Source organism: Bombina bombina, chromosome 7, assembly GCF_027579735.1.
Source record: "Bombina bombina isolate aBomBom1 chromosome 7, aBomBom1.pri, whole genome shotgun sequence".
NCBI classification, from domain to species: Eukaryota; Metazoa; Chordata; class Amphibia; order Anura; family Bombinatoridae; genus Bombina; species Bombina bombina.
Window position 1 is genome coordinate 460656823 of NC_069505.1, and position 23786 is coordinate 460680608.

At 38.7% G+C, this 23786-nt stretch overlaps 1 protein-coding gene across 1 annotated transcript; it reads left to right on the plus strand.

The window, feature by feature from the left end:
* The first annotated feature begins 371 nt into the window (after window positions 1-371).
* On the plus strand, window positions 372-12782 carry LOC128636440 (zinc finger protein 260-like). The gene is made up of 4 exons (XM_053689454.1): window positions 372-782; window positions 4064-4176; window positions 6612-6727; window positions 10598-12782. The coding sequence occupies exons 1-4, from the start codon at window positions 372-374 to the stop codon at window positions 12040-12042; spliced, it is 2085 nt and encodes a 694-aa protein (XP_053545429.1). The 3' UTR covers window positions 12043-12782.
* The last annotated feature ends 11004 nt before the right edge of the window (window positions 12783-23786 follow it).

The following is a 23786-nucleotide window of genomic DNA, read 5'->3' on the forward strand; positions in this document are numbered from 1 at the left end:
TCCTTTGTTGGGGAAAATGCAAGAGGAAAATTAGAGATTCAGATTGTAAGGTTTCTTTTCCACCTGCTGCTACACTGGTTGCCCCTCCTCATAAGTCTAATAAGGATGATACGTTGGTAGCCTCTGAGGGTAAAATCTCAGATTCAAACAGTATAATTCCTTCCTACTGATGCTGAAGAAGTATCCTTCAGATTTAAGCTTGAACACCTTTGTGTATTGTTAAAGGAGGTTTTAGCTACTTTGAACGACTCCGATACTCCTGTAGTAGTCAACCCCAAGAAGTCTAGTAAACTTAATAAATACTAGGATGTTCCTTCCTTTGTAGAAGTGTTTCCTGTTCCAGACCGTTGAACAGAGATTATTTCACAGGAATGGGAGAAGCCAGGGATATGTTCATCAAAGGTCTTCAAGTGCGGCATCTTATTGGTGCAACGCCTTGTCTGATTGATCTATTGTGGTATAGACTCCTTAAGGAGGAGATCATAGTCAGAATTAAGACTTTAAAGCAAGCCAATTCCTTTATTTCTGAGGCTACCATGCAAGTTATTATTCTGGGAGCCAAGATATATGGCTTCTCTGTGCTAGCCCGCATGGCTTTGCGACTAAATTCTTGGCTAGCTGACATTTCCTCTAAGTCCAAGCTTCTGGTGCTTCCTTACAAGGGTGAGATCTTGTTTGGACCAGCAAAAACAATTTCTGATATTACTGGTGGAGAAGGGTCTTTTCATCCAAAAGACAAGAAGAATAGTCCTAAGGACGTCAAAGGCCCTTTCTTTCCTTTTGTAACTTCAAAGGAAAGTCTTCCTCTTCCAAACAGAAACGGTCCAAGTCTTCTTGGAACAAGGGGAAGCAATAAAAGAAACCCGCAGCTGAGTCGAAGTCATCATGAAGGGTTTGGCCCCCGGTCAGGGTTCAGATCAAGTGGGGGGCAGTCTTTCTCTATTTTTCAAGATACAAGATGTCCCAGATCCTTGGGCTGTGGACAAAGTATTTCAGGGTTTCAAGATTGAATTCTAAATTTTCCTTCCAGGGGCAAATTCCTCCTCTCAAGTTTATCTGAATTCCAGATGAAGAACTGGGGCATTCTTAAACTGTTCAGGGCTTTTCCTTCCAGGGGGTGATAGTTCCAGTTCCACTAAGGGAACAGGGCCTAGGGTTCTATTCGATCCTGTTCGTGATTCCCAAACAGAGGGAACTTTTTAACCCATTCTAGATCTTAAGTGTCTCAACAGGTTGTTCAGGGTACCATCCTTCAAAATGGAAATTATTAGTTCCATTCTTCCTTTGGTCGGTCAGTTCATGACAACCATAGACCTGAAGAATTCATATCTTTATGTTACCATTCACAGGGATTATCTTTAGTTCCTGAGATTTGCCTTTTTAGACAGACATTTTCACTCTGTGATGTCTCCTGGCAGTGATTCTGAAAGAGTTCCCTTGTTCCAGCTACAAGGGTAGTTTTTCTTAGGGACCGTTATATAATCCCTATCTATGAAAATATTTCTGACAAAAGTCAGAAAATCCAACATTTTTTCCTCTTGCCTCTGGCTGAAATACTGGTCCGCTGATATGGTCTCAAAGTCAAGACTTCTCTACTTACCATTTAAGGGGAAGCTTTTATTTGGACCAGGTCTGGACCCCATCATTTCCACTGTTACTGGGGGAAAGGGTTCATTCCTTCCCCAAAATAAGAAGACTATACCCAAGGGGCGTCAGTCATCTAATTTTCATTCCTTTCGGTCAGACAAGACCCAGAGGACTCAATCATCCTCCAAGCCTGAACAGTCCAAGAGTATTTGGAAACCCAACTAGACTTGGAACAAGTCCAAGCAGACCAAGAATCCCACAGATAACAAATCTGCATGAAGGGGTGGCCCCCGATCCGGGATCAGATCGAGTTAAGGGCAGACTGTCCTTATCAGGGGCCTGGGTTCAGGATGTTCAGGATCCTTGGGTATTAGACTTGGTATCTCAGGGATTCAAAATATGGTTCAAATCTTGTCCTCCAATGGGGCAGATTTCTCCTTTCAAAGCCAGAAAAGAGGGCAGCTTTCTTAGATTGTGTTTGGGATCTCTCCACCCTGAGAGTAATCGTCCCGGTGCCCGCCTTAGAAAGGGAGCTAGGATTTTAATCAAACCTCTTTGTGGTTCCCAAAAAGAAGGGGACTTATCGTCCAATACTGGACTTGAAATGTCTCAAAAAGTTTCTCAGAGTTCCATCCTTCAAAATGGAGACTATCAGGTCCATCCTTCCCCTGATTCAGGAAGGACAGTTCATGACTACAATAAATTTAAAGGATGCATACCTTCATGTTACCATCCACAAGGATAATTTTCAGTTCCTGAGCTTTGCATTTCTGGACCTACATTTCCAGTTCCTAGTCCTTCTATTTGCTTTAGCTACTGCTCCAAGTATATTTACAAAGGTCCTGGGAGGTCTTCTAGCAGTGGCCAGATCCCAGGGTATTGCCGTAGCCCCTTACCTGGACGATATATTGGCCCATTCGGCATCTTTTCCTTTAGCAAGTGTCAGATGGAGTCTCTTCTGTGTCTTCTTCGGACACACGGATGGTAGATAAATCTAGAAAAGAGTTCCCGGGTCCCCAGCACCAGAGTTGTTTTTCTAGGGACCATAATAGATTCAATCTCTATAAAGATATTTCTGACAGATCAGAGACTTTCCAAGCTGGTGTCGACTTGTCGATCCATTCAAGCCACTCTAAACCCTTCAGTGGCTCAGTGTATGGAAGGGATTGGTCTCATGGTGTCTTCTATGGACATTATTCCTTTTGCTCGCTTCCATCTTCGACCTCCTACAATTATGCATGCTAAGGCAATGGAACGGAGATCACTTAAATCTGTGTCATCAGATCGTTCTGGACAATCTAACGAGAGACTCTCTCCCTTGGTGGCTCTGTCAAGATCACCTGTCTGTAGGCAAGTGCTTTTCAAGACCATCCTGAGAGATTGTGACTACGGATGCCAGCCTTTCGGGCTGGGGAGCAGTCTGGGGTCCCAGGAAATCTAAGGGAACTTGGTCCCGAGAAGAATCATCTATTCCAATCCACATATTGGAACTTTGGGCAATTTACAATGCTCTGAGTGCTTGGCCTCAACTTTGTTCTACCCGGTATATCAGATTTCAATCAGACAACATAACTTCTGTCACTTACATAAATCATCAGGGAGGAACAAGAAGATCCTAGCAATGATGGAAGTTTCTTGAATTCTGCAATGGGTGGAATCCCACAATTGTCTTCTTTCCGCTATCCACATTCCGGGAGTGGTCAACTGGGAAGCGGATTTCCTCAGCAGACTGTCCTTTCACCTGGGGGAGTGATCTCTACACACCAAGGTGTTCTCCGAGATAACTCTCAGATGGGGGGTTCTGGAGATCAACCTCATGACTTCTCGTCTTAATACCAAGCTACCCAGGTACGAGTCGAGATCGAGGGATCCTCAGGCAGAGTTAGTGGACGCGTTAGCGGTTCTATGGAGGTTCAAGCTCATATATCTTTTTCCTCCTTTGTCTCTCTTACCTCGAGTAATTGCTCGCATCAAGCAGGAGCTAGCTCTGGTAATTCTAACATGGTTCACAGATCTGGTGAGGATGTCCTCCTCCCCTCCATGGAGATTGCTGTCCCGAGCGGATCTTCTAATGCAGGGACCATTCCTGCATCAAAACCTAGATTCTCTGAGACTGACTGTGTGGAGATTGAACGCCTAGTCTTATCCAAAGGAGGTTTTTCTGAGAGGGTCATAGATACACTGATCCAGGCTCGTAGGCCTGTTATTCGCCGTATTTACTACAGGGTGTGGTGTACTTACCTACTTTGGTGTGAGGAACGCAGTTTTCCCTAGCACAAAGGGAAAATTGCTCGAATTCTGTCTTTTCTTCAGGTTGGTTTGGAAAAGGGCCTGTAGGCTAGTTCTCTGAATAATAAATTCCTATGTGACTGTTGGTCCTACTGTACAAGAGATTAGCAGACCTTCCTGATTCCTCTGGTTAGAATCAAGCCTGTATTTAAACTTGTTGCTCAATCTTGTTCTTTCTGTTTTGCAGCAAGATCCTTTTGAACCTATGCATTCTGTTGATCTTAAACTTCTATCCTGGAAGGTTCCGTTTTTGTTGGCCATCGCCTCTGCTCGCAGAGTCTCTGAGATATCTGGTTTACAGTGTGAACCCCCTTATCTGGTATTCCATGCGGATAAGGCAGTTTTACGTACCAAGTTATGGGTTTCTACCCAAGGTGGTCTCAGATCGCAACATCAATCAAGAGATTGTTGTTCCTTCCTTTTGTACTAATCCTTCTTCCTCAAAGGAACGTTTGCTCCACAATCTGGACGTTGTGCCTGCTTTAAAATTTTATCTCCAGGCAACTAAGGATTTCAGACAATCCTCTTCTTTGTTTGTTTTATATCCTGGTAGACGCAAGGGCCAGAAGGCCACTGCAACTTCATTATCTTATTGGCTGAGAAGTATCATCTGTTTTGCTTATGAGAACGCAGGACAACAGCCTCCTGAGAGGATATCATTCTACTAGGGCAGTTTCTTCTTCCTGGGCTTTTAAGAAAGAAGCCCCCATAGATCAGATTTGTAAGGCGGCTACCTGGTCCTCCTTGCATACCTTTTCAAAGTTCTATAAATTCAATGTTTTTGCTTCGGTTGAAGCAGCTTTTTGGAGAAAGGTGTTACAGTCTGTGGTGCCCTCAGTTTAGGATCTGCATTCTTTTTTGCCCTCCCATTTGTTATTCATTCAGTGTCCTCTAGAGCTTGAGTATTGGTTCCCAACAGTAAGTCGTGGACTCTCCCTGCCTTTGGAAAGAAAACAAAATGTATGCTTACCAGATAAATTCCTTTCTTTCCTGGAAGGGAGAGTCCACGACCCCTCCCGTTTCTTTTTTTTGGGGCGGCTTCTCTTTTCTTTTCTTCTGACACCTCCTATACCCTAATGTTTCTCCTACTTTTCCTTGTTCCCTCGGCCGAATGACTTAGGGATAGGGGAAGTGGGAGAAATATTTATAACCTTTGGCTTGGTGTATTTGCCTCCTCCTGGTGGCAAGTTGTTGATATTCCCAACAGTAATGAATAAAGTCGTGGACTCTCCCTGCCAGGAAAGACAGGAATTTATCTGGTAAGCATACATTTTGGGTTTTTTACTCCTATTTGTGGTGAAGTTAGAATAACTTTCCGCAGCAGGACCTGTGAGTCTCCTTTTCACTGAATAATGATTTATTTTTGGCACCATATAGTGGTCTCTTTCTCACTTAACCTGTGATTTATGTCCCTACAGGATATGTCCCTGAGACCTTTACTTGTTACACAGATTGTGATTTATGTCCCTACAGGATATGTCCCTGAGAGACCTTTACTTGTAACACAGATTGTGATTTAAGTCCCTACAGGATATGTCCCTGAGAGACCTTTACTTGTTACACAGATTGTGATTTATGTCCTTACAGGATATGTCCCTGAGAGACCTTTACTTGTTACACAGATTGTGATTTATGTCCTTACAGGATATGTCCCTGAGAGACCTTTACTTGTAACACAGATTGTGATTTAGGTCCCTACAGGATATGTCCCTGAGACCTTTACTTGTTACACAGATTGTGATTTATGTCCCTACAGGATATGTCCCTGAGAGACCTTTACTTGTTACACAGATTGTGATTTATGTCCCTACAGGATATGTCCCTGAGAGACCTTTACTTGTTACACAGATGGTGATTTATGTCCCTACAGGATATGTCCCTGAGAAACCTTTACTTGTTACACAGATTGTGATTTATGTCCCTACAGGATATGTCCCTGAGAGACCTTTACTTGTTACGCAGATTGTGATTTATGTCCCTACAGGATATGTCCCTGAGAAACCTTTACTTGTTACACAGATTGTGATTTATGTCCCTACAGGATATGTCCCTGAGAAACCTTTACTTGTTACACAGATTGTGATTTATGTCCCTACAGGATATGTCCCTGAGAGACCTTTACTTGTTACACAGATTGTGATTTATGTCCCTACAGGATATGTCCCTGAGAGACCTTTACTTGTTACACAGATTGTGATTTATGTCCCTACAGGATATGTCTCTGAGAAACCTTTACTTGTTACACAGATTGTGATTTAAGTCCCTACAGGATATGTCCCTGAGAAACCTTTACTTGTTACACAGATTGTGATTTATGTCCCTACAGGATATGTCCCTGAGAGACCTTTACTTGTTACACAGATTGTGATGTATGTCCCTGAGACACCTTTACTTGTTACACAGATTGTGATTTAAGTCCCTACAGGATATGTCCCTGAGAAACCTTTACTTGTTACACAGATTGTGATTTATGTCCCTACAGGATATGTCCCTGAGACACCTTTACTTGTTACACAGATTGTGATTTATGTCCTTACAGGATATGTCCCTGAGAGACCTTTACTTGTTACACAGATTGTGATTTATGTCCCTACAGGATATGTCCCTGAGAAACCTTTACTTGTTACACAGATTGTGATTTATGTCCCTACAGGATATGTCCCTGAGAGACCTTTACTTGTTACACAGATTGTGATTTATGTCCCTACAGGATATGTCCCTGAGAGACCTTTACTTGTTACACAGATTGTGATTTATGTCCCTACAGGATATGTCCCTGAGAGACCTTTACTTGTTACACAGATTGAGCACAGAGAGGAGCCGTACGTGAGCAGTTTTCCTAATACCAGAGGTGAGTAATAAATTCCTATGTGACAGTTTACCATAAAGTAACTTTTCTTGTTTAGTAAACTGATCTGCTGAGGACCATAAATCTCTCACCCTAATAGCACTCACCAACTAAGAGTTGTTCCCTTTTACTGAGGACCATATATCTTGTCTCACCCTAATAGCACTCACCAACAAAGAGTTGTTCCCCTTTACTGAGGACCATATATCTTGTCTCACCATAATAGCACTCACCAACAAAGAGTTGTTCCCTTTTTCTGAGGACCATATATCTTGTCTTACCGTAATAGCACTCACCAACAAAGAATTGTTCCCTTTTACTGAGGACCATATATCTTGTCTCACCCTAATAGCACTCACCAACAAATATCAGGGGACCTTATTTACCCTAATAGCACTCACCAACAAATACCTGGGCACTTTATTTATGTGTTATGTGTAGTAACTGGAGATGACGGCTTTCTGTTATATGGAACCTGGATTGTGTTTTTACTACCGCCATTATTATCCACATTTATCAGACAATGCTTATTTTGCTTTTGGTCTCTATTAGAGTTTATTGTGAAGATAGATGTATAGTGTTAATTATATGTCTTACTTACTACAACCCTTGGAAAGCAAATTACCTTAACCACTAAAGATGCTTGTCCTATATGCTCTGTATGCACTAGAGAGGCCTGGAGAGACTGGAGCTTCTGTAGTTCCACTAATAACTCTCACCTAGATTACGAGTTTTGCGCTAAACAGAGTGCGAAACGAACGCAACAAAGGTTTCTTTATTTCACCCTCCATACTTTGATGTCTATGGGGAAAAAAAAGTTACGTTTAAACCTAACACCCTAACATAAACCCCAAGTCTAACATAAACTCCAAGTCTGCCGCCCCCGATATTGCCAACACCTAAATAAAGTTATTAACCCCTAAACCTCCGGCCTCCCACATCTCCGCCACTAAATAAATAATAAAAATGCCCTTTTAAGGGCTATTGGTAGTTTATTGTAGGCTAGGGGGTGTTTTTTTTTGGGGTGGGGGGGCTTTTTTATTTTTTATAGGGCTATTAGATTAGGTGTAATTGTTTTTATTTTTGATAATTTCGTTTTTGTTTTTTGTAATCTTAGTGTTTTTTAGTGTTAGATTTTTTAAATTGTTCATAGGATTTGGGGGTTTTTTTAGTTGTAATTTAGGTTTTTAAAATTTTTGTGTTAGGTTTTTTTAAATTTGTAATTTAGATATTTTAATTGGTAGTATTTTTTATTTTATTAGATTAGTTATGTTAGGTTAATTTATAGTTTAATGTTAGGTTTATTTTTATTTTGCAGGTAAATTTTTATTTATTTAAATAGGGTAATATTGTAATCTTAATTTAAAGTTAGGGGAGGTGTTAGGTTTAGGGGTTAATAGTTTAATTTAGTGTTTTGCGATGGGGGGGCGGTGATTTAGGGGTTAATAGGTTTATTTAGTGGTGGAGATGTGGTAAACCGGAGGTTTAGGGGTTAATAACTTTATTTAGTGGTGGCGATGTCTGAAGAGACAGGTGTTTCTATAGTTCCCCTAATAACTTTTTATGCACTGGAGAGACAGGAGTTTCATGCTTAACAATAAATTGGTCATTATATGTAATCCTACATTTAATTTATGCTAGTGAGGATCATCTCCCTAAACTTGATGCCACCATTACATAATGAAAGGGGAAAATTATGCTTGATATGACTGGTTTTAGTGCATTTCATGATCCCTTAATAAGAAAATGAAGACCAATTTTGATCAGCTGACCTTATGAGTCTGATTTGTGCATGAGCCTGACAAAAAGGTTACAGTACAGGAGTTTGATCTGAGGTCTAAAATGGTTATGATGTTGCGATAGGAAAGGTCTGATTTGTGGAATCATATGACAATCACCTGCAGGCGCATTTGCTTCATTTTAGATTTTATGTGGGTGTAGGGCTGACAGATTGTGCATGTGGGTGTAGGGCTGACAGATTGTGCATGTGGGTGTAGGGCTGACAGATTGTGCATGTGGGCGTAGGGCTGACAGATTGTGCATGTGGGCGTAGGGCTGACAGATTGTGCATGTGGGCGTAGGGCTGACAGATTGTGCATGTGGGCGTAGGGCTGACAGATTGTGCATGTGGGCGTAGGGCTGACAGATTGTGCATGTGGGCGTAGGGCTGACAGATTGTCCATGTGGGCGTAGGGCTGACAGATTGTCCATGTGGGCGTAGGGCTGACAGATTGTCCATGTGGGCGTAGGGCTGACAGATTGTCCATGTGGGCGTAGGGCTGACAGATTGTCCATGTGGGCGTAGGGCTGACAGATTGTCCATGTGGGTGTAGGGCTGACAGATTGTCCATGTGGGTGTAGGGTTGACAGATTGTGGGTGTAGGGCTGACAGATTGCGCATGTGGGTGTAGGGCTGACAGATTGCCCATGGGGGTGTAGGGCTGACAGATTGCCCATGGCGATGTAGGGTTGACAAATTGCCCGTGGGGGTAAGCAGATGTTAGATCACTGTTGTGAGATGTGGGCTAAATAACTACTGTAAGTGTGATCAGTTTGTTCATCATATACAACCAGAAAAGAACAGGATCTCATAAGGTTTCTCTAAAACTTGAGATCCTGTTCTTTTCTGGTTGTATATGATAGACTAATTTGAATATGGGTATGCACCAATAAGAAGCCATTTTTCTTCTATAATGAGACTATAAGTAACCTATATTTTGAGAATATACTATTGTGTGATCAGTTTGTTATCTACTTCGTTACCTATTCTTGTTACAGACAAATGTACAGAGTACGGATTGTAGCGTTTTATAGGGACATTAAACAGGAACAACAACCGAACTTGATGTAAAATAACTTAAAACAGAAAGAAAAGTTACATGCACACAATACACCAGCAACAGTGCCAGCCGGGTGACATCTAGCAGCCGGGTGACATTATCTAGCAGCCAGGTGACATTATCTAGCAACCGGGTGGCATTATCTAGCAACCGGGTGACATTATCTAGCTGTCAGGTGATATTATCTAGCAGCCGGGTTTGGGTAGTGTAATACTCTGCCATATTATAACATTTTCTCATATTTAGAAATGCTACTTCATATGAAGCTTGTAAACTGGTTTGCAGATCTGAGAGACTGATGTTAGATATGAAGCTTGTAAACTGTGTGTGTATATATATATATATATATATATATAATATAAAAGGTAAGGTATGTTTGTCCGACACAGTCATGCGCAGTAGAGACTTCGCAAGACAAACATACCTGGCCTTAAGGATCAAAAAACACGGTATTAATACCCTGCCCATTACCCACCAGGCAGAGGCAAGAAAAATAGTGTAGATTACCCAGAGCTGCTTGAGTTATCCTAGGAATACCTGGGTAATACTAGGATTACCTTGATGTCTGACTTAACCCGTAACATATATATATATATATATGGGACAGTATGGAAAATGCAAAAACACAGAGTCATTTGAAAATTCAATTCACCCTGTACAATGTGGAAAACACATTAACTCATTATGTGATGTTTTACTTTGAATTAAATATAATTTTGAAAATATATACTCATTTCAAACCTTTATATGTATGTGTGTGTGTGTATATATATATATATATATATATATATATATATATATATATATATATATACATACACACACACACACACACACACCCTGAAAAAAATACTTGGCTCCTATATTTTTGGGCTGGCTCCTAGATTTTGAACACATTTGTTGAACACTGGTCTAGAGGTCATAACTTGTCTTTTACTCCTGTGGTAGACATCTCAAAACAGTTCAAATGTTCTCAAAAGAAAATAATTATGCCAATAAAAAATAACATTACTCTCATGTTTCTCATTAACAGGTGAATTCACAAACTGCAGTAATCCTAGTCATGGTCAGGCTGCAAATGCTTCTTTCAGTCTTTTCAAAAATCAAAGGAGTGTAGGAAATGTATGTTCTGAATGTGGAAAATGTTTCATAGAAAAATCATTTCTTTTTGACCATCTGAAATCTCATACAGGAAAAAAAGCATTTTCATGTTCTGACTGTGGGAAATGTTTTTCTCGGAAATCAAATCTTATTAAGCATCACAAAATTCACACAGGAGAAAAAGCATTTTCATGTTCTGTCTGTGGGAAATGTTTTACTCTGAAATCAAATCTTATTAAGCATCACAAAATTCACACCGGAGAAAAAGCATTTTCATGTTCTGTCTGTGGGAAGTGTTTTTATCGGAAATCATATCTTATTGATCATCAGAAAATTCATACAGGAGAAAAAGCATTTTCATGTTCTGAATGTGGCAAATGTTTTACTCAGAAATCAACTCTTAATAATCATCTGAAAATTCATACAGCAGAGAAAGCATTTTCATGTTTGGAGTGTGGGAAATGGTTTACTCAGGAAACAAATCTTATTAGGCACCAGAAAATTCACACTGGAGAAAAAGCTTTTTTATGTTCTGACTGTGGGAAATGTTTTACTCAGAAATCAAATCTTATTAAGCATCTGGAAATTCACACAAGAGGAAAAGCATTTTCATGTTCTGACTGTGGGAAATGTTTTATTTGGAAATCAAATCTTATTAAGCATCAGGAAATTCACACAAGGGGAAAAGCATTTTCATGTTCTGAATGTGGGAAATGTTTTACTCAGAAGTCAGTTCTTAATAGGCATTACAAAATTCACACAGGAGAAAAAGCTTTTTCATGTTCTGACTGTGGGAAATGTTTTACTCAGAAATCAAATCTTATTAATCATCTGAAAACTCATACAGGAGATAAACAATTTTCGTGTTCTGATTGTGGGAAATTTTTCACTCGTAAATCAAATCTTATTAGTCATCAGAAAATTCACACAGGAGAAAAAGCATTTTCATGTTCTGACTGTGGTAAATGTTTTATTCGGAAATCAGAACTTATTATGCATCACAAAATTCACACACGAAAAAAAGTGGTTTCATGTTCTGACTGTGGGAAATGTTTTACTTGGAAATCAAATCTTATTAAGCATCAAAAAATTCACACAGAAGAAAAAGCACTTTCATGTTCTGAATGTGGGAAATGTTTTCCTCGGAAATCAAATCTTATTACTCATCACAAAGTTCACACAGGAGAAAAAGTATTTTCATGTTCTTACTGTGGGAATTGTTTTTCTCGGAAATCAAATCTTATTAGGCATCACAAAGTTCACACTGAAAAAAAAGCATTTTCATGTTCTGACTGTGGGATATTGTTTACTCAGAAATCAAATCTTATTGATCATCAGAAATTTCATATTAAAGGAAATCAGAATTTAACCTCTTAAGTATAGAGACTCATAGTCATCATCCGTACAATGTATAGAGTGCTGGTGATGACTACATGGGGTCCTCAGGTGGAGGAGCTTTTGGAGCTGTTTGAGAATCCCTTTGCATCTCAAGTGCATACAAAGTGGCCCAGGGTGTTTGTCATCCCCAGGGGAATCTGGGGTCCCTATATAGGTTTGAATAGTCAAGTGATCACAGGCACAAATAAAATGTGCCTTTATTTGAGTTTCATGGGAGGGAGTCCATATGTGCAAATTAAAGATATATAAATTTACCCAAAGGTGCTTATTTATATGTTGATAAAACCATCTTTTAAATTTAGTTTACTGTTGAAATCATTACAGTCAGATGGTCACTGAGATGACAGTGTTTCCCTAGCTGGAATTTAAATTGACCTATTGTTTAGCTGTAAAGGGTGAGTGAGCCCCTGTGTTAACATCAAAAGTGTGAGAGGCAACAAAAAGCCAATATCTGGATTAGGATAACCCTGTACCCTAAAAATAACTAAATATGTGTATATATATATATATATATATATATATATATTTGATTTTTAATTATTAATTTTTATGGAGAAAACACTGAATTAATTTGTATTTCTGCTTATTTTAGAAAGATCACCTAATGCAATTATATATCCTCAAAATTTTAGTACTATACAGATCAGAAAAAAACTTATATTGTTTTGATTACAACTATGTTTATTAAAATTTAAATAAAGATATGCATTTGTTCCATCCTTTTGTTCTAGATTTCTTACACCTCATACAATATATATTAAATAATGGTATAGTATCACCAGGCCCAGATGCACTGACAAATTTTTACCAAATACTCAAAGCCCTATTAGGCCCACAGTTACTCCCTGTATTCCAGTCAATCAGGGATACACCTTTTCTCAACGCTTGCTGAAGGCCCTAATTACCGTCATACTAAAACCTGATAAGCCCGCAGATCCAGTAGGCAATTACAGACCAATCTCTCTAATAAATATTGATATAAAAATATACGCCAAGATACTTGCAGCCAGACTTAATAAAGTCCTCCCAAAATTGATTCACCCAGATCAGGTGGGCTTCATAACAGGGCAGGAAGCCAAAGATAATACCATAAGGATTCTGCATACTCTTCAAACTGCCTCAGACCACCAAAGCCCACTAATACTCCTCTCCACAGGTGCAGAGAAAACATTTGACAGGGTGGACTGGAATTTCATGTGGTTCACCCTGTCAAAATGCAGGTTCTTCGCCAAATTTAATGCTAGAATCCAGGCCCTATACGCAAACCTTTTGGTAAAAATCAAAACTAATAGTACCATCTCACAACCTTTCCCCATCACCAATGGCATATGCCAAGGTTGCCCTTTTTCCCCTCTGCTCTTTGCGCTCACTGTTGAGATTTTAGCTATACAAGTTAGATAACACCCCTCCATTAAGGGCATCGAATTTGATGACATAACCCAAAAATGTCTCTTTGCAGACAACATAATTTTTACATTACAATCCCCTACTCGCTGCCTCCACTATTACAAATTCTCGAGGGCTATAAATGGTTTTTCATTTTTCTATCAATATGGGGAAATCGTTACTCTTACCCATTCATATGACATCAGACAACCTAGAGTATATTGCCCACAACACAACATTTACCATCAATAATAAACTCCAGGTACCTGGGATTAACCATACCAACCAACCCGCAAGACTTTTTTCCTGTCAATTATACTCCCTTTCAAACTGACTCCTATAATCTATTGGAATCTTAGCACAAACATCTATCTTGGATCGGTTGTATCAACACTGTTGATGATAGTCACTAAATATCTATACCTATTCCAAACACTACCTCTTGCACTTCCCAACCATTACCTCAAAACACAACAGAAAATAATAGAATCTTTCATATTGTCATACAAAAATGAGAATAGCAAGACAGTCCCTATACCTTAGCAAGGAAGATGGAGGACTCAATATCCCAAACTTGTTGAACTACTACAGAGCAACGCACCTGGCCTGCATTGTGGAATCATGCATACCCCTCTAAAATTTGGGTTCATATTGAATCCTATATAACCAAAATGCACAACATGAGATATATATGCTGGCTCCCTAAAACAGCAAGACCTAACTGAGCCTCAAATAAACATATGCCAAATTTAAATTAGATATTTGGGATAAACTCCTAACAACACAGAGATTTCCACCTCAATCTAACCACTAACTCCATTACTAGGTAACCATCTTTTTCTTTTATGTAAATGGTAAGAGTCTATGAGCTAGTGACGTATGGGATATACTTTCCTACCAGGAGGGGCAAAGTTTCCCAAACCTCAAAATGCCAATAAATACACCCCTCACCACACCCACAATTCAGTTTTACAAACTTTGCCTCCTATGGAGGTGGTGAAGTAAGTTTGTGCTTGATTTTTATTATTTCTTCTATGATATAGAAGCCCAATTCCTCTCAGAGTACAGTGTCAGAGGGATGTGAAGAGAGTATCACCTATTGATTTTATGGTTTTTCTTGCGAGAAATCTTTTCAAGGGTTCTTTGTTATCGGTCGTAGGGATTCATCTTTTACCTCCCTTTTCAGATTGACGATATACTCTTATATACCATTACCTCTGCTGATAGTTTTCAGTACTGGTTTGGCTATCTGCTATATGTGGATGGGTTTCTTTCGGTAAGTACATATTGTTATTTAAGACACACTCAGCTATGGTTTGGCGCTTTATGTATTAATATAAAGTTTTAAATATATGTATTCTACTTATATTTGCCATGAGTCAGGTCTATGTATATTTCCCTTTGCAGTCTAAACAGTTTCAGTATAGGAATCATGTTTGGGAAGTTTATTTAAACTTTTTTCTTACCTGGGGTTCAGTCTTTTTCTAATTTGCCTTAATTTTTTTCGTGGGCAAATCTAGGCTCGCGAGGGCGCAAAATGCTGTTTTTATTGCGTAATTTTTGGCGCAAATTTTTTTGCAGCGAAATTGTGCTTTTGATAGCGCAAATGTCATTTCCTTCGTCTGTTGACGCTAGTTTTTGCGTGAAATTGCGTTTGTTATGACGCGAGTTGTGTCATTTCCTGGTGTTAGTTTTGCGCCAAAATTTTGTAACTTCTTTTTGCGTAATATGTCATTCTTGGCGCAAAATTTTAGTTATTTTACCCTTCTCCCTCTATTGCTCGTTGTTTTCATGAACTTTGAAAGCTATTATGCCTGCTTTTGTTTTTCTCTACTGAAACTACATTGTGGAAATTTAATGTTTTGCCTAATGTTATTTTTCTTTTTCTGTTACATTTTGCGAGATGTCTCATTCTTATCCTGACTCTGATGTTACTGTAGAAACTGATGCCCTGGAACACAATTCTACAAAGCTAAGTGTGTTCTTTTAATTTTTTATTTTTTTTTTAGCTGTTGTTATTCTTCAGCTCAATTATGTGGCATTTATTTATCATGTTTTATGCTAGCAATCGGCCAGATTACGAGTTTTGCGGTAAGAGGGGTGTGTTGCTAACTTGCACTTTATTCTCACCGCTCACTTTCCTACAGCGCTGGTATTACAGGTTTTTACAAACCCGGCGTTAACAGACAAGAAGTGAGCGTAGAGCAAAATTGAGCTCCACACTGCACTCCAATACCAGCACTGCTTAAGTCAGCTGTGAGCTGGTTGTACGTGCTTGTGCACGATTTTTCCATATACATCAATGGGGATAGCCAGCTGAGAAAAAGTCTAACACCTGCAAAAAAGCAGCATCAGTAATGCAGTCCTATTGATTCCTATGGGGAAACACATTTTATGTTTACACCTAACACCCTAACATGAACCCCGAGTCTAAACACCGCTAATCTTACACTTATTAACCCCTAATCTGCCGCCCCTGACATCGCAGACACCTACATTATACTTATTAACCCCTAATCTCCCTCCCCCAATGTCGCCGCAACCTACCTACTTTTATTAACACCTAATCTGCCGCACCCAATGTCGCCGCCACTGTTCTTAATTTATTAACCCCTAAACCTAAGTCTAACCCTAACCCCCCTAACTTAAATATAATTTAAATAAATCTAAATAAAATTACTATCATTAACTAAATTATTCCTATTTAAAACTAAATACTTACCTGTAAAATAAACCCTAAGCTAGCTACAATATAACTAATAGTTACATTGTATCTAGCTTAGGTTTTATTTTCATTTTACAGGCAAGTTTGTATTTATTTTAACTAGGTAGAATAGTTATTAAATAGTTATTAACTATTTAATAACTACCTAGCTAAAATAAATACAAATTTACCTGTAAAATAAAACATAACAAGTTACACTAACACCTAACACTACACTACAATTAAAAAATTACCTAAATGAAATACAATTAAATAAATCAAATACAATTAGCTAAATTACAAAAAAAACACACTAAATTACAGAAAATAAAAAACAAATTACAAGATCTTTAAACTAATTACACCTAATCTAATAGCCCTATCAAAATAAAAAAGCCCACCTAAAATAAAAAATAAATCCCTAGCCTAAACTAAACTATCAATAGCCCTTAAAAGGGCCTTTTGCGGGGCATTGCCAACAAGAAATCGGCTCTTTTACCTGTAAAAAAAAATACACACAACCCCCCAACAGTAAAACCCACCACCCACGCAACCAACCCCCCAAATAAAACCCTAACTAAAAAAACCTAAGCTCCCCATTGCCCTAGTGTTTGCGAGGCGGGAGTGCAGCGGTTTAGGGGTTAATATGTTTATTCTAGTGGCGGCGATGTCCGGAGCGGCAGATTAGGGGTCAATAATTTTATGTAAGTGTCTGCAATGCGGGAGGGCCTCGGTTTAGGGGTTAATAGGTAGTTTATGGGTGTAAGTGTACTTTTTAACACTTTAGTTATGAGTTTTATGCTACAGCGTTGTAGTGTAAAACTCAAAACTACTGACTATAAAATGCGTTAGGAATCTTGGCAGGATAGGGTGTACCGCTCACTTTTTGGCCTCCCAGGACAAGCTTGTAATACCGGCGCCATGCAAGTCCCATATTAAAAAGCCTTTACGAAATTTACGTAACTTGCTTTGCTTTCAGGCCAAAAAAGTGTGCTGTGCCCCTAAACCTGCAAGACTCGTAATACCAGCGGGCATGAAAAAGCAGCGTTAGGACCTGATAACGCTGCTTTTTCACCTTAACGCAAAACTCGTAATCTAGCCGAATGTTTCTACATGTACAATGACATTTACTGTTTTTTACATATTCAGTTCATGTACTTGATTTCATCTGCAAACATCACATGTTGTTGCTTATATCATAAAAGGTTATGACTGCTAATATGCCTTTAAGTAAACTTACAAGGTATTTTCAAAATTGTTTTAATTCATTTTGTTCTGACCAACAGCATAGTTAAGATTATTCTACTGATGAAGGTTTCTTTGGCTCAAAGGCTCCTGTATCAGACAATTTGTTGAAAATTCTCCTTATTTTTCATTTGAACATTTTTTGTTCTTTATTAAGAACATTTTTCTAGTTATAGCTTTTAGGAGTCTAGTCTTCCTATTAACTATCGTCTAGATTATGAGTTTTGCATTATGAGGGGTGCGGTGCTAATTTGCACATTATTGTCACCGCTCACTTTCCTACAGCGCTGGTATTACAGGTTTTCATAAACCCGGCGTTAACAGGCAAGAAGTGAGCGTAGAGCAAAATTGTGCTCCATACCGCACTCCAATACCAGCGCTGCTTAAGTCAGCGGTGAGCTGGTTTTACGTGCTCGTGCACCATTTCCCCATAGACATCAATGGGGAGAGCCGGCTGAAAAAAAGTCTTAACACCTGCAATAAAGCAGCGTAAACCTCCGTAACGCAGCCCCATTGATTCCTATGAGGAAAGAAAATTTATGTTTACAGCTAACACCCTAACATGAACCCCGAGTCTAAACACCCGTAATCTTACACTTATTAACCCCTAATCTGCCGCCCCCGACATCGCCAAAACACCTACATAATGTTATTAACCCCTAATCTGCCGCTCCAGACATCGCCGCCACTATAATAAACATATTAACCCCTAAAGCGCCGCACTCACGCCTCGCAAACACTAGTTAAATATTATTAACCCCTAATCTGCCGCCCCTAACATCGCCGCCACCTACCTACATTTAATAACCCCTAATCTGCCGCCCCAACGTCGCCACCACTATACTAAATTTATTAACCAGTAAACCTAAGTCTAACCCTAACACCCCCTAACTTAAATATAATTAAAATAAATCTAAATAAAACCTACTATTAATAACTAAATAATTCCTATTTAAAACTAAATACTTACCTATAAAATAAACCCTAAGCAGTTACAATATAACTAATAGTTACATTGTAGCTAGCTTAGGGTTTATTTTTATTTTACAGGCAAGTTTATATTTTTTTTAACTAGGTAGAATAGTTACTAAATAGTTATTAACTATTTACTAACTACCTAGTTAAAATAAATACAAATTTACCTGTAAAATAAAACCTAACCTGAGTTACACTAACACCTAACATTACACTAAAATTAAATAATTTACCTAAATTAAATACAATTACCTAAATTACAAAAAAAACAAACACTAAATTACACAAAATAAAAAAGAAATTATCAGATATTTAAACTAATTACACCTAATCTAATAACCCTATCAAAATAAAAAAGCCCCCCCCAAAATAAAAAAAAACCTAGCCTAAACTAAACTACCAATAGCCCTTAAAGTGCCTTTTGCGGGGCATTGCCCCAAAGAAATCGGCTCTTTTACCTGTAAAAAAATACAAACACCCCCCCAATAGTTAAACCCACCACCCACACAACCAACCCCCCAAATAAAATCCTAACTAAAAAAACCTAAGCTCCCCATTGCCCTGAAAAGGGCATTTGGATGGGCATTCAATTGCCCAAACCCTATCTAAAACTAAAACCCACACAATAAACCCTTAAAAAAAACTAACACTAACCCCCAAAGATCCACTTACAGTTTTGATGACCAGACATCCATCCTCAATGAAGCTGGGAGAAGTCCTTAGCGAAGCGGCAAGAAGTCCTCAACGAAGCCAGGAGAAGTCTTCATCTAAGCCGGCAGAAGTGGTCCGTCAGACGGGCAGAAGTCTTCATCCAGACGGCATCTTCTATCTTTATCCATCCGGCGTGGAGCGGGTCCATCTTCAAGACATCCGGCGCGGAGCATCCTCTTCTTCCTACGACTAACAACGAATGAAGGTTCCTTTAAGGGACGTCATCCAAGATGTTGTCCCTTGAATTCTGATTGGCTGATAGAATTCTATCAGCCAATCGGAATTAAAGGTGAAAAAATCCTATTGGCTGATCAGCCAATAGGATTGAGCTTGCATTCTATTGGCTGCATCAGCCAATAGGATTTTTTCACGTTTAATTCCGATTGGCTGATAGAATTCTATCAGCCAATCGGAATTCAAGGGACGCCATCTTGGATGACGTCATTTAAAGGAACCTTCATTCGTCGTTAGTCGTCGGAAGAAGAGGATGCTCCGCACCGGATGTCTTGAAGATGGACCCGCTCGGCGCAGGATGGATGAAGATAGAAGATGCCATCTGGATGAAGACTTCTGCCCGTCTGGAGGACCACTTCTGCCGGCTTGGATGAAGACTTCTCCCGGCTTCGCTGAGGACTTCTCCCGGCTTCATTGAGGATGGATGTCCGGTCTTCAAAACTGTAAGTGGATCTTCGGGGGTTAGTGTTAGGTTTTTTTAAGGGTTTATTGGGTGGGTTTTAGTTTTAGATTAGGGCTTTTGGGCTGAAAAAGAGCTAAATGCTCTTTTAAGGGCAATGCCCATAGAAATGCCCTTTTCAGGGCAATGGGGAGCTTAGGTTTTTTTAGTTAGGATTTTATTTGGGGTGTTGGTTGTGTGGGTGGTGGGTTTTACTGTTGGGGGGGTTTGCATTTTTTTTTTACAGGTAAAAGAGCTGATTTCTTTGGGGCAATGCCCCGCAAAAGGCCCTTTTAAGGGCTATTGGTAGTTTAGTTTAGACTAGGGTTTTTTTTATGGGGGGGGGCTTTTTTATTTTGATAGGGCTATTAGATTAGGTGTAATTTGTTTAAATATCTGATAATTTCTTTTTTAATTTAGTGTTTGTTTGTTTGTTTTTGTAATTTAGGTAATTGCATTTAATTTAGGTAATTTATTTAATTGTAGTGTAAGGTTAGGTGTTAGTGTAACTCATGTTAGGTTTTATTTTACAGGTAAATTTGTATTTATTTTAGCTAGGTAGTTAGTAAATAGTTAATAACTGTTTAGTAACTATTCTACCTAGTTAAAATAAATACAAACTTGCCTGTGAAATAAAAATAAGCCCTAAGATAGCTACAATGTAACAATTAGTTATATTGTAGCTAGCTTAGGGTTTATTTTACAGGTAAGTAATTTAGTTTTAAATATGAATTATTTAGGTAATGATAGTAATTTTTATTTAGATTTATTTTAATTATATTTAAGTTAGGGGGTGTTAGGGTTAGGGTTAAACTTAGGTTTAGGGGTTAATACATTTAGTATAGTGGCTGCGACGTTGGGGGCGGCAGATTAGGGGTTAATAAATGTAGGTAGGTGGCGGCTATGTTAGGGGCGGCAGATTAGGGGTTAATAATATTTAACTAGTGTTTGCGAGGCGGGAGTGCGGCGGTTTAGGGGTTAACATGTTTATTCTAGTGGCGGCGATCTCCAGAGTGACAGATTAGGGGTTAATAATTTTATTTTAGTGTTTGCGATGTGGGAAGGCCTCGGTTTAGGGGTTAATAGGTAGATTATGGGTGTTAGTGTACTTTTTAGCACTTTAGTTATGAGTTTTATGCTACAGCTTTGTAGCATAAAACTCATAACTACTGACTTTAGATTGTGTTACGAATCTTGCGGGATAGGCTGTTCCGCTCACTTTTTGGCCTCCCAGAAAAAGCTTGTAATATCGGCGCTATGGAAGTCTGATTGAAAAAAGACTTTACGCAAATTGTGTAAGTTAATTTGCGGTACGACCAAAAAAGTGTGCGGTGCCCCTAAACCTGCAAGGCTCGTAATACCAGCGGGAGTGAAAAAGCAGCGTTATGAGCCTTAACTCTGCTTTTTTACTCATACCGCAAAACTCGTAATCTAGCCGTATGTTAAAGGGACAGTCAAGTCCAAAAAAAACTTTCATTTTTCAAACAGGGCATGTAATTATAAACAACTTTCCAATTTACTTTTATCAACAATTTTGCTTTGTTCTCTTGGTATTCTAGTTGAAAGTAAACCTAGGAAGGCTCATATGATAATTTCTAAGCCCTTGAAAGCCGCCTCTTTTTTATTTACTTTTCACAGCAGGGGAGAACAAGCTCATATAGGCCATATAGATAGCATTGTGATCACGCCCGTGGCTAGTGGCAGACACTGCACTAATTGGCTAAAATGCAAGTCAATAGATAATAACTAAAAGTCATGTGATTAGGGGCGTTCAGAAGATGCTTAGATACAAGTTAGTCACAGAAGTAAAAAGTGTATTAATATAACAGTGTTGGTTTTGCAAAACTGGGGAATGGGTAATAAAGGGATTATCTATCTTTTTAAACAAAAAAAATTCTGGTGTTGACTGTCCCTTTAATAATCCTTTTCAAATATGGATTTTAACATTTTTGCTTTTGAGTTTTTTTCCTAATCAATATACTATCTGTATTATATTCTAGAGAATGGTTATTCTGATTCCCTCTTGGGACTGTACTACTATTTCTATGGAAATTGGTACTTGTTTTCAGGATTCTTTAGAATTTTAATATAACCTTAGTAGAGCATATTCACGTAGCTCAGCTTTATCTGTGGCTGACATTACTGTTCTCTCATCCTTTGTTGAACAGTTAGCATAAGCAGTTTCAGATTCTTAAGTATATAACTCTGTTTATTTACTTTAGATGTATTCATTTAATTATGTTTACTATATCTATTATTATGATTTCAAATATATTTTATTATCTCTCTCTTGTTAAGATAATAATTTGTTTGATTTCTATTATCTCCACTATTTCTGGAGTCTTAGAGTTTTTTCTGCCCTACTTTTAGTCCGGTGATGTAGATCAGTTGGTGAATGTCCTGACTACAAATGCTTGTTCTAGATCCAAGGATCATAGATTCATTTCCCGGCAGGGTTATACAGCTCTTTGGCCTTTAAGGTCAATTTATTGTATACCATTTATTTGGGTAATAATAACTACTGTTTTTATCAGCTGCTAATTTGGTTAACTCCGAGTGTAAGCACTGAAGAAGCGTTTTTTTTTATCCTGGGAGAAAAGCTCTATATAATTACTAGTTATTAGACTGCATGAAGGTGCGGTTCTCAAACCAGTCCTTCTGGTAGGGGGGCAGATTAAATTGTTTTTGGATGAACTCACTCCAAATTCTATATTATTCTTAGGGTTTGAATAGATTTCTAAAATGAGACCTCCTATGGGAAGAATATTTCTTTCTCAGTAGTGATTATGCCAGTTCTTTTTGCAGGAACAGGATTTGGGTTTCTATTTCAATTCTATTCTTTGTCTCTAAGAAGAAAGGTTTATTCAGTCCATTCTTGGATCTGAAGACTTTTATATTGTTTTGTTAGTCTCCACTTTTAAGTTGGCGATTATAAGGACTATTATGCATCTTTGTTAAGGCCATTTCATGTCCACTCCATTTTTTAGGATGTTTATCCTCATATTTTATTTTATTCAGTCCACTTGTGGATTCTGAGATTTTCTTTTTAAGTTTTACCAATTTGTCGCTTTTCCATTTGGTTTAGTGACAGCTTTATGCATCTTTTCAAAGGTTATTGGTGCCCTTCTTTCTGTCTTCAGACAGTAGGGTATTGTCGTCCTTCCTTATCTGGATGGTATCTTGGTATTAGCTTAAACTTTTCCTTTATGAAAGTCAGACTGATAGCTCAGCATGCTAATGCACTGTGACTGAGCTCTGTAGTAACCTGAGGGTTGCAGGTTCGATTCCTGGCGAGGCCCATTCAGCCTTTCATCCTTCCGTGGTCGATTAATTGAGCAGCGTCTTGAGTCCCTTACGGGTGATTAGACGCGCTTTACAAGTACCCAATACATACATACATATGAAAGAGCAGTATTTAAATATATGGACTTTTCTTTTTGTGGAATCCCTCATGAATCAACTAAGTTTTGTTTCTTCAAGACATGGTTAGAGGATTTTGTAGCGGGTCTCGGTACCCCAGAATGGGTATACCCGCTAAAGTCAGCTTCCTCCCACCAAACGCCAACCCATGAACCTCCACTGGATACCTGCCGCTATTAGAATAACGGCCGCTGCTAGTTGTTATAGCTACCCCCAAGAACATTAGCCAAGACTGAATGCTTGAGGGTCAAAATAGGAACTGCTTTATTGCACAGAAAACACAGCTTTTATACATTTACAACAAAATGGGGTAGTCGCCACATAATCAAATAGAAACAAATATTATACAATGAGACAAACATCAGACAATGGTTAGTTAAACAAGATTCTAATCACGTCCTGACTTACAAAAGAACAGTAGATGATACACACAATGACACTTTACAAAAAAGACTAGATATGCAGACACATAACAGCAGGAGGTTGCAATAAGCTCAAACATTCTGAATCTAGGGGGGGGGGTTGCAGCAGACAATGCTGGATTGGACTGTCACCTTATACGCCAACAAAACACAGGAATCTTCAAGGCCCTTCAGTTCTTAGAGTCTC